This window comes from Centroberyx gerrardi, chromosome 11 (genome assembly GCF_048128805.1).
Source record: "Centroberyx gerrardi isolate f3 chromosome 11, fCenGer3.hap1.cur.20231027, whole genome shotgun sequence".
In the NCBI taxonomy this organism is placed as follows: domain Eukaryota; kingdom Metazoa; phylum Chordata; class Actinopteri; order Beryciformes; family Berycidae; genus Centroberyx; species Centroberyx gerrardi.
Window position 1 is genome coordinate 23,066,285 of NC_136007.1, and position 12,256 is coordinate 23,078,540.

The 12,256-nt window shown below is 44.7% G+C and overlaps 1 protein-coding gene across 2 annotated transcripts in view; it reads left to right on the plus strand.

Annotated features, from left to right (window-relative positions):
- LOC139910880 (vacuole membrane protein 1-like) overlaps nucleotides 1-12,256 on the plus strand; it is a 58,861-nt gene that overhangs the window by 21,818 nt on the left and 24,787 nt on the right. For both annotated transcript variants that reach the window (XM_078286736.1, XM_071898332.2), the window contains exon 7: nucleotides 4,259-4,390. In XM_078286736.1, coding sequence (XP_078142862.1) covers nucleotides 4,259-4,390 — 132 coding nt within the window. The remainder of the gene's footprint in view (nucleotides 1-4,258; nucleotides 4,391-12,256) is intronic.

The window sequence follows — 12,256 nt, forward strand, 5'->3', positions numbered from 1 at the left end:
AAATATTTTCACTGTCAGGTGAAAACCTTGTATCTCCCAAATGTCAGCTTCTCAGGAACTAAGAAAAACAGCCTTGTTTTCATATTGACCACCATGCATTTTTGAGTTTATCCAGTGGGGTTTTAAAAGGGTTTCATTAGACCAAGGGGTTGTAGAATTTTCTCAACCCATAGAAGAACATGTAATCCTTCAACATGAAAATCAAAACATGAAAATCACCACAATTGTAGGCTTTGAGAGACCCAGTTTTCCAAGGGCAGGGGTTCTCCAAACTTTTCATGCCAGGGATTCTAAAATAGATACGCATATGAATTATGAAATTTTTACAGTCTATACAGTAGGGAGATAACAGTGGAAAAGGTGAAAACTTTGACCCATTCCTTTACTTTCTCTCATTGTACTAACTTCTGCAGTCAAACTATTATTCCGTTCTTTGACCCTTCACCCCATTTTGAGAATCCGTATCACAGGCCACTATCTATTCATACTGCCTTGCTCAAAATGTTGCATTGCACTGGCCCCAGTGGTCATGAAGAACGTTCCATTTAAACTGGATACAAGACAGTATTCACACCGTGGGTGTATTTAAAATTGCTGCAAGTGTATTCATTGACAATTCAGTTACTTCGGAAAACCCCAGCGCCTTACCATGAATTCCCCCCCCCCTGTAGCGTTGGTGGTTTCACACCTCTAACCAGTCTTGTGGCTGCCGAGGACCTGAAAAAGATACTTGTAGTCTCTCTTCTCTGCAGCCGTAGTATTTTTACACAGATTAAACACTTTCAGTCTTTAACTTTTAAGCCTTTTTTAAGGGCCAGAAGTGACATGTTTTCAACGCATTGTGATGGCAACTTGTAAAAATAACATATTAAAATAATGTCAAAGTTCCTCGGGCTCTAGCTGGTCCTTTGGGCTCAGACAAAGAGCAACCTTGTACCTGGGTGTCTAGTTACACTCAGACTGTGACTGGTGGCTTATCAATGACTCAGGCATGTCTCAGAGTTGCCATGAAACCACTGACAATGGTGTGTGCTACTGTAGAGCTGTCATACACACACGCGCACACACACACACACACACACACACACACACACACACACACACACACAGATTCAGTGGTAATACTCCACTATCAGCCTCTTTCCAACTTTCCTTTCTTGTCCATTCTTATAGTCAGTCTCAGTTTATTTTTTTTCTCAGAGTTTCCCTCCCAATTTGCAAGCAGTACTGAGGCGGACTGCAAACAGCCAAACTTTGAGAAAAGAGAACTTGGTCACTGACACATGATATGGGTTATCGTTCTTTGTTATCTGTTTCCCTGTTCTGTGCTCATGCTGGAAGGGGCTGAAGCGAGGGGAAATACAGATCGGCTCGGCTAGTTCTTCACCGCTGAGGGCTTTACAGGAACCAGGCAGGCTTTCCAGCACCTGGCCTCATTGCTTCCTTATTGTTTGCAACACATTAACCATATACACACACACACGCACACACACACACACACATGCACACGCACAGATGCACACACTACAAACTCAAACTCGCACACAGGCACACATACTGTACACATAAAATAAAGGTTTTGTTTGATTTATTGGACCATCATTCCATTATACACGCATGTTTGTATTACAATACTAGTGAGGACCTTCCATTGATATATTCATTCCCTAATCCCTAATCTTAATCTAAACCCTCTCCACTACATGCCAGAAATTAACCCTTACCAACCCTAATTCTAATCTTGACCCTAAACCCAAGTCCTAACTCTAGCCAGCTTTGTAGAGAACCAGCAAAACAGCCTCACTTTGGAGGATTTTCCTCACCTTTCTATCCTTGTGCCGCCTTTTTTTTTCCTCATATGAGACACACACCGTCTGCCAACAGACATACATCCGCCCTCCAACTCGCATGCCCGCACCCAGGCCGTGCACACAACATCAAGCCCTGCATGTTTTGATTTATTGGACCAGCATGTCAGCTTTTGCTGGCTTTTACTTTGGGGTGACTTTGAGTCTCAGCGCTGCGGGTCAGTGGTGTGTTTTGAGCGCCAAACTGTGGCCACACCAGCAGCGGCGCTTTCCTCTGAGGTGGAGGAAGGGACGTGTGTGTGCGTGTGTGTGTATGTGCCACCCGATCCCCTTGGCTTCACCCCCCCCACACACACACACACACCCATAACCCCAGCCTGGCACGGCCCCGGCTGAGGCTTGTCAGCGCTACAGTTGGCGACACCTGTTGCGCCCATGGCTTCAAAGCGCCCACGCCAACCCAGCATTCCCCTTCTCCTGCCCCCTCCCCCCCCCGACCCCCTCCTCTCTGGATATGCAGTGACGGGTGGGTGGTGATGACACCCCACTCCACCAAACCCCGACCCCCTCCCTCCCTCCCTCCCTACCTCCTCTGTCTCCTTTCTCTTACTTCTTCTCTCCCTCTTCTCTTTCACGGTTCCCTCTTGAAGCCTCCCTATCCACCACTGCAGGCCCCTTAAGTGGTCCACTTCAAACAACACCACAGTGCAGGTGGACAAATTTCACCGCCACACACACACACACACACACACACACACACACGCCCGCACACGTGCACGCTCGCAAACAGAGGCAGAGCTATTGAATGGAGCAGCTGCCTGGGAGATTAAGGCACGTCTCCATTATGAGAGAAAACTGGCAGATTTCATCAAAGACTGCAGTGTTAATAAGGGAACAGGGTGTCCAGATTAAAGATGCAGTCTGCCAGGTTTTGGGATAGCACCGCCTCCAGAGAACGGTTGTTTGGGCTTGTTGTCGCTGCCATGGTTGCTAACTACCCACTAATCATCTTCTGGCTAAACCGTCCAGCTACATGCAAGTAGTGTGACCGCGATTAGCTAAGTATGTTCATCTGGGAGAAGGGTTCAAGCTGTGATTTTTTTTTTTGTGTCTGACCTAGACACCCGATTTTCAAAGTAGTGCCCTATGACGGCTGATTGATTTCTCTCTACTCGTGGTAACTTGTTAGAGAGGTGAGAGGGGCTTTAAATCATCCGAATGCCACCTTTAATTTGAACTTGTACGAACAGTATCTTCAACATCTTCCATCACACCCCCCCCTTCCACCCCGACCCTTCCCTGTGCCTGGAAACATTACCGTAATGAGCTGTGAGCAACTCCAAAACACTACATTTCTTGGCTGGTGTTTTCATTGTGTTAATTAAGTCTGTAGCCCTCAGCCCCCCCTCACCCCCTCACCCCCCCCCCCCCCCCACCCACCCCCCACCCCCGTCCTCGTGTTTTGGCGGTATGAACTTGGTGAACCGACCAAGCGCTGAGGATTTATTCCCCTCAAATCACTTCCGTTTTCCTCCCGTTAAGCTCCCCTCAATCACACAGGCTCCGCGCTTTGCGGCTACAAGCGCCTTTCGGCTGTTGGATATTGATATCTTGGTTCCTTGTTAGCACATCCTAAATCCTAAATTTGCCAGAAATACTGCATTCCACATGTTAAAAGTAGATTTGAGCACATAGTTAGTGTTGTGGTGTGTTGATATGCTGTTCAGAAGCGGCATCTGGTTTTTCACCTTCCCCAGCCTTGTGTTTTATATATATCCATCATCGTCTAATAATCTGTGGGATTTTCTTACTCTTAAATCCTTTCCGTTTTATTCCCATTAAGCGCTCTGATCGTACAACCCCAGACGTCAAGCCCCGCAAGCTCCTTTGGGTAGTGGTTATTGATATTGTTGTTCTGTTAAACCCCCCCAGGGCCCGCTGTAACATGCTTAGTATAATAATTATGATAATTATAAGAAGAAGAATCTTTAATGATACAGCACTTTTCAAAACACAACTACAAAGTGCTTTACAGAGGATTAAAAAAACAGATAAAATCACCAGGAGTAGCAATAAAACCAAGGTAAGAAATATAAAAGCAAGGCAAGAATCATAAAAAGGGAAGGTCAAAAACGATAATTACATAAAAACAAGTCTATAAAAATGAGTTTAAATGTAAGTAAATATAAATGTAAGTAAAATTTTGTGTCCCTCTTGGCCTTGTGACTTGACCTTTCTCGTTCTCGTTCTCTCTCTCTCTCTCTCTCTCTCTCTCTCTCTCTCTCTCTCTCCATCTCGGGCCTTTTCTCTCTGTCATCTGTTTTTTGTAACATTGGAGAGGCAGGATGATATCTATGTTAGGTAATATTGTAAACACTAACAGATGACCTGTAGTAAACCTGTAGGATCGATCTATCTGTGTGTGTGTGTGTGTGTATGTGTGTGATCAGGGTGCCGGCACAGCCATAGGAGAGCTGCCTCCCTACTTCATGGCCCGGGCGGCCCGGCTGTCCGGCGCCGATCCCGGCGACGAGGACTACCAGGAGTTTGAGGAGATGCTGGACCAGGCCCAGTCTGCACAGGTGACACACTCCTCCCACCGTCAGCTTCTGCCCTTCATCCTTCACCTTCATCATCCTCTGCCTCTCCCCTGAGCCCCTTCCACTTCCACTCACTTCACTTATCTGCTCACCTATCTGCTCTTTTGCACTCATTTCCTTATCGCTCCATCACTCGCACACCGTTTCCTTTGTAATTGCTTTCATTTTCGTCGCTAACAGTCATTTAGCATCACAGTTCTCACGCTTTTTTCTCAATCAGCCGTTGCAAACACCCTGAAGTGAAATCTTGTGTGTCAAATTCCCTATTTGTGTGTGTGTGTGTGTGTGTGTGTGTTTTAACCACTCACCAAGCCCCACCTCAATGCCTCAACAGTACAGCGGGAATCAAGTGCTTTCACAACGCTCTGACTAAGTGAGTAGCAATGATGCACTCAAGGGAAATGTTCCTACCATTTCCGGCCCCCAAGTTTTGTAATTCCCTGGAAAATAGCATTCTCATATTAAACACCCCTGCAAATGTTTCGACAATGCCTAACAGCTCATTGTAAATATTTATTTTTCCACCCGCCTTGAGAATATGAACGGAGGAGGAATGTAGAGGAACAAGCGGGTGGTTTTGTCGGGGCTTAATCTAACCTGTCTCTACTGACACAGTCCTCATCCTCAGGAATGCATTTCTTTTCCCAACAATGTAGGTCAAACAGTTAGACACGTCAAGTGTAGTCAAACGTCCACATCCAAACATGGCTTTGAACTTTGCGATGGACTCACTGATTCTTATATTTGCAAATAGACTGACCATACCAGATTGTTTTGGAATTAAATTTGTTAAAGAATCTATTCCCTGGGTGTTTTTTTTTTGTCAGAAATCAAGGTGTTAATGAGTGATTAGAGGGTATATTTACCTTTTTAGCAGACACATCTCAATATGCGATTAGCAGCAGTCAGCTTCCAACAGCAGCTGAGATGAGGATCTACTCTCAGCACACTGTCTTTGATAATTCAGTAATTACAAAAGGCAAAATTACTTGAAAAGAATGTCCTTGGACTCAAAATAAAAAAAAATATTGCCTCAGTCCACTAGGCCATATGTGTTAGAACTGAGAGACAACTCATTGGCTGATTTTTTTCCCCTTGTTTTTTAATTTAAAAAGAGAGATTTTACAACGCAGCCCCTGAAATAAGTTACTTCTTAAAGAGCAAATCAGCACTAAATCACGTTTTATGAGCTGTAACCACGGTCGTATGGCTTCTATATGGTGAATAGCATTAATCCTGTACTTAATTTCAAAATTTTTCAAGTTCAGTCCTTCATCTGCTTCTAGGGGCAGAAAATCGTCGTTGCACTGCTCTCTATGGGCTGAAACTTTCACGTGTTGCACATCCAGCCACAGCTCAGTCAGTGATATCAAGGCACATATTTTGCCTTTGGCAGCTTCGAATGCTTTGCGATCAGAAAATTGTTACCGCCCCCCGAGTAAAGATGGGTGATCCGATATCACAGACACACCGCGCTATTCGCTCTTGCTCCCCACAACACTTTTTTGCATCTGTCAAAATTCTGTATTAGGTGGGTATCGGCTAAAAACAATGTTTACACACTTTTTAAGATGGATATTTTTTTGGTGTGTATGAATGATCTTTAGGTAAGGTTTTCAAAATTTCAACGTGAGAGAGCAGTGATGACTATGGGTCCCCAGAAGCGCCAATATTGACGAATGATTCATTAGGTCCTGCGGAGGTGCGTGTGCAAAAAAGGGAGAAATATTCAAAGGTAAATAGCGCATCAAGCAATCTCTCCCATGGTCGGTATAGTTTAACAGACGTGCCGATACACCAACTGGAACAACCGTTTGACATGGTGAGTGTGACATTGAAACGGATACAGCAGGTCGGGGCGAATCAGAAAAATGTTGGCGATCGTGCGAGAAGGAGCCGTGGCACTGGTTTAACAATGGGTAGGGGCACAGCACCTACTGTAAAGGTCCGCTATTACTAACGCCACGGACATCTGGATAGGTTGGCACCGCCCGCAGCCCGGGTGTTCAGACCACATGTGTGAGTCGGGAGCTCTGACATCACCAGACCTACTGATAAAGTGGCGCTTCCCACCGAAAACCCAGAGAAAACAGCAGACGGAGCGTGCGGAGGAGCGGGACAGGCGGCTGGCGTGGGGAGGAGAGGCTTCTGTCTCCCTGCTCATCTCCACTTCGATGAGCAGGGAGAGATCCTGCGCGTGTCCTCTCCAAACAAACAGCGTGACGTGGAAGGAGCATCGCCTGCTCATCTCGCATCCGCCTGAAGGAAGGAGCGCTGAAGTGACGCTGCATGTGCATCTCTCTCTCTCTCTCTCTCTCTCTCTCTCTCTCTTTCTCTCTCTCTCTGACTTTCTGTTTCTTTCTCTATCCCTCCCTTCCTATGCTCTCATTCTTTCTCACTTTGCCTCCCACTGTGCATTGCTCTCTCTCTTTCTCTCCCCCCCCCCCCCCCCTCTCTCTCTCTCTCTCTCTCTCCCTCTCTCTCCCTCTCTCTCTCTGATGATATCTGGTCTGGCAGCCTTGTGTATGTATGTGCGTTCTATGTGATTGGACAGCATCTGGTGGCAGGTTGCTCGCAGCCCGGCGCGGAGCTGCAGCATACGGAACCGTTTTTTCCCTCTCTTCGGTGTTTTTTAACCATCATTCGGATGCGCTTGGGGGTTCGCGCGAGGAAACCCCGCGACACCTCTCTGATTTCCTCGCACCTGATTTTGCTTTTACACCTTCCACGTTTCCTAGAGCGGACATGGAGGTCAGTCAGTGGATTTATTTGAAATCTTTGTTTTCATTGACAGAACATACCCAAAGTAGAAATAGACTGGAAATCCACTGGGATCGGACTGGAGGAATTGTGTCACGGGGGGTGTCTTGGATCGTTCAGACAGGAAGTGGTTAAAATTTTGTCGTTAAGGGTGTGACCCTACCCACCCCCCGCCTCCCACCCCTTTGGCAGCAGAGCTGGATTAAGATGCTGACTTTGTCCTCCCCTCGGCTCAAGTCATAGGGGCTTCTAGGTGCCAGCAGCTTGACTTAAACCCGCTGGTATTTCTCTCAGCCAGCACGTGCCAACTTCCTGCCACAAGCGCACGTGATACACAGCGGCGGAGCACTCGTTTTTGTTTTTTTTTCCCCTCTCTTCTCATTCATTCAACACGGCTATTCAAGAATAATGAAGTCATGCCTTTTCTAACGGCTCCAGACGCTGATGTCATGAACATCAGCTCCCCCCCCCCCCACACACTTAAATCTTTAGCTCGGCACAAGAGCACTCGGGGTCCTCGGTTTAGACATAGACCATCTCGGAGGATCCTGCATGGATGGAGTCCATGACTGCTTGTAACTTGATAATGAAGTCATTTCCTGGCTTGCGGTGTATTTTTTATTTTTTCGTCTGGCGCGGAAAGGGTTAACAGGCTGTGAATTCTTGATTGCCAACTCCCAGGATCGTATCTCCTGTAACTCAAATCAGAGCCATCTGCGCTGGGCGTATGCCTGCCTTCCCCCCCTGGCCTACTGCACTCAAAGGCTCTCTGTGCTGTGGTTTGCCCGGCCCCGTCACGTGACTTCTCTGAAAGTGCCCCCTCCCTCCTCCTCCCCCTTTATTTCCAGTAAACTGTTTGAAAGGAGGGGGGTGAGTCAGAGTAAAACCAGCTTCCCTTTAACCACAGCTTGTTAAAGAATTTGTCAACGTGGACTCAGGGGTGCATTTTTTTGCGTGTGTGTCCGGATAGATTTGAATTTTTTTTTTTTTTTTTTTTCTAGAAAGGGACCGTAGCTCTGGTTGCGTCAGGAGTCCTTAATCACTCGGCTTCCTGTGCCAGAGAGAGAGCGAGAGGGCGAGGGCCTGTGAGGAGTTAATGAGATGAACTTTAGCCGTCTTGGTGTCGGGGGGCTCGCGACCGCTCCGGAGATGTGTGTCTTCTGTGTGAAAGACTTTCATTGAGAAAAAAAAAAAAACACACAGGGAGAGGGAGAGAAAAAAATGTGCGTGGGTGTTGACTTGTATATAGGCTATGCATAGATTTTTCCTCGTCTGACACTTTAATTTTCCACATGGAGCAGAGTGCTTTGTCGCTGCCTGCTTTTTGTCTCTGTTTGAACTCCGTACCCCATCAGCACTATGAAAGCCTACCGAAAACAAAGTTCTTGGTTTGCCAACTTTTTCATAGGGAAAGTCCGCTGACAAGTATGTCCTTTTTTTGTGAGACAGCGCTGTAAGCAAGTTTTCAACCAATCAAAAATAAACAGATATAACATTCAATAATACATTTAGATGGAAAACAAAGGAGCAAAAAAAAGACACAAAACCCCCTACATTCAAATAATATCTTCCCTATATCAGTGGAGTGACTGTCAACTGTCAACTGACATTGAATGTGTACATTCACAAACTCAAGGTGCCACTTTGTATATAGAAACTTCCATTTTCCTGTTAATGCTATTTACAGTGGGGCTGCTCTCTCATTACACATGTTAGAAAACTGTCATCTCTCCGGTTTTTCCTCTGGATTTTTCCATTAACTGTTGTCATCACTCTGGCAACGGTAACCGTTGATATTCAAACTATCATGTTAAATATGAAGCTGTCGTATTATGCTCCCATGCTGATAGACTGAATGTCATTTCAGGTCATGTGCCTAATAAGATTTCAATCTTATCTTCAATTAATCATCATTGTGACATCATTCCATTAGCGCTAATCTTGTGACTGACCAACCAGATATTGAGACTCATTTATCTACAGTATATTCACTATTATTCAACCAAAAACACACAGGACATGCCTTATGTACGCCTTCATGTTCAGTACATTTTGTCATTGTAAACCTTACATCTTTTTTTTTTTGAAAGTAGCACATGTACACAACATGCTCATGAAACATGCTGTGTACAAACGAACAAATGAGAAATGTGGTTTCTGAAGGGCAGCGATGATTTGCTAATTCAAATGAGGAGTTGGCTGATCTGACCACCAGAAGTAAAAAAAAAAAAAATCTGAACACATAAACAGAAGATCAAATCTAAGTATGTATTGTTCCCACAGAGGTCGGCTCCATGTGGGGTCATTGCGCAGACTGCTGAGTAAAGCATCTGAGCCGAGCAGCCAAACCTGGAACCAAAGCTCCCATGGTTTTAATGACGCTGCACCCTTGACAAGATCTCCCAAATGTAATTGCTGCTAAGCCCAGCCCTGCAGGCCGGCGGTGACGGGGGCGGGGGGGAGGGGTGGGGTGGGGGGGGAGGAGGGTGGGGGGGGGGGGTGGCAGTCAGCCCTTGGCGAGCTGCCTGGCAAAGATGGTGATTTTCCATAAGCCGCCAACAACAGAGTCTGGATGTCTGAACCCCAGCCATCCAAGATAGACGCTTCCCTGGTCCAGAAATGCAGAAAAGAGGGAGAGTCCAAGTACATAGTCCAACTATAGTAAATCACAGTGTCACAAGTTCACACACACACACACACACACAGACACACACACACACACACACCCTTTACACCCTCCCCTCACCTCTTCTGGGACCCTTTGTTCACGCCACGGTGATATTTTCATTCCCGCTCTCATTGAATGAGCCAAAAGCTTAACTGCACTTAATGTAAACAATGCGAGTGTCACGATGTCAGACGGCGAATGGGATTCGCGGGGCGAGACGTGGGCTGCGATTGGCTCCCCGCGGCTCCGGTCCGGTCCGCAAACACCGGCGGTTGTCAGGTGTTGCCGGCGCAGACACAGTCCTCAGCGGTTCAGCTGTAAACCGACCATACACATTCCTTCCCTCAGACGACCAGCCCAGTCTCCCACCAGCTGAAAACACACACACACACACACACACGCGCACACACACGCACACGCACGCACACACACATGCACAAGGACACGAGGCTAGAATTAAACTAGCAGGCTTGTCCTGGGAGAAACCTTCATGATTGGACGTCATTGGAGGGAGAAATTCAAATTTTGAACCAATCAGATTGAGGCCACCCCCCCCACCCTCACCCCCCCACCTCCTTATTAGGCTACCTCCCATGTCTCTCAAATTTCCTGTCTGCTGGGTTGCACCCCGTAAAAAATGTTGTCAGTACTGTACTGGTTTTGTTGACCATATTAGGTAGGATCATGTGTTGCCACCCCCCCACTCCCACACCTCACATTTTGATTTACCATTATGTTTCAGAAACAGAGGCCTTATACACAGCAATTTACAAAGAAAAGTCATTTTTCTTGGCTGTGCATATGAGTCAAAATATGGTTTTTATTAGTTTCTTGCTGATTTGATATTGTTTTAGATGAAAACGATGTGCTTTCATGGGGCAAATCTGCTGCACATTCAGCAAACATCCATTTAGTGTATTTAGACTTACAAGAATGATTGAATACAGACCACTGACCACCGACAATTACAAATGAAGGGTTTCATTCCAAAACGTTATATATCCATTTCTGAAAACTCTTGCTACCTACCATTCATCAGGCAATATTTGAACAACATAAATGATTCTGTCCTCAAAAAATTAACTATTTTATAAGCAAGTGTCGTAAGATGACTCCTAACTTAACTGTGCTAAACTTTCATGCCAGCAGTCAATATGGGAGAGTGGGTGTCATTTAAAATTTTTTTTGTGTATCTCATTTTGGAACGAAACTCTTCATATACTAATAATTGAGACCCATATTTTGAGTTACCATTAAATCATATGAGGTTATGTGCATTAAAACTATTATGATGAGAAATGTGAGATGAAGTGTAATCTAAAAGGTAGTGAAGGATGTTTTTTACTGCAGAGCATCTACTCTGTCTAGATCTATCCACATGTCTTGTTTCATATTGTCTATGTACACTGTCATATGTAGATATGTTACACCACAAGATGATGAAATATAATTTTGGGCATTAAATTATCATATTTTTGAGCATATGTCTGTTACAAGGATGTACTGTATATTTATTTGTATAGAGATACCAAAGAGATATAATGGTTGCCTTAATAAAGCATCGCCTAAGTTGTATAAAACACATGCTTCATCAAATATGAAGTATATTTAATAAGATAAATAAATTGAGAACTTCACAATTTACCAAAAAGAAGTGGTATTAACACAGTAACTTTATTAACTTTGCAAGGCAAGTGTATCCCTCTTGCTGTTTATGACACTTTCTGTAGAATAAAAATTAGGAATAGAGTAAAAATAAAAACTAAAAGAATAAAAGCCACTGTGCAGGGTTTTGGCTGTTAAGTCTGCATTATTTACTACCAATAGATCAGATTTTTTTTGGCATATTAAGGCCTGCAAAATATAGTATAACCAATGCAGTGAATGTTTTAGAAATACACTTACCTTGAATTTATTTTACCATTGTCATTTTTAGAGTTCTGATTACCACCCAGTCGCACACACAGTTAAAACAATTAATTTATTTTAAGAATGACAAAATAAACATGGTATGGAAGTAATCATTTTATAATTTACCTAGATATTGAATGTATCATCCAAACGGTATGAACCATCCAGCAGCAGATCAGGAGAATCAATCTCTATAGCATTCCCACTGAGTTCCCAGAACTAGTTTAGGTAAGATCCAAACAGATTAAGGCTCCTCTTCCCAGAAAAGGTATATTGGGGAAAAATCCATGTCATTGCTGTGAAAAGAGGCTTTTGTGGAGCTGTCAGGCCGGATAGGGCAAAGCAGCAGAATAAGTAAGAATTTGTGAGTCATTGGAATGACCAAAGTCTCTTGTCTTGTTCTCACATTCCCAATGACAAAGGAATTATGCACCAGAGGTAAGATACAGGCACACTAAAGCTACTTTATTAGTTTCCCAGAATGAAAAAGCATGTTTAGAAATTTGCCT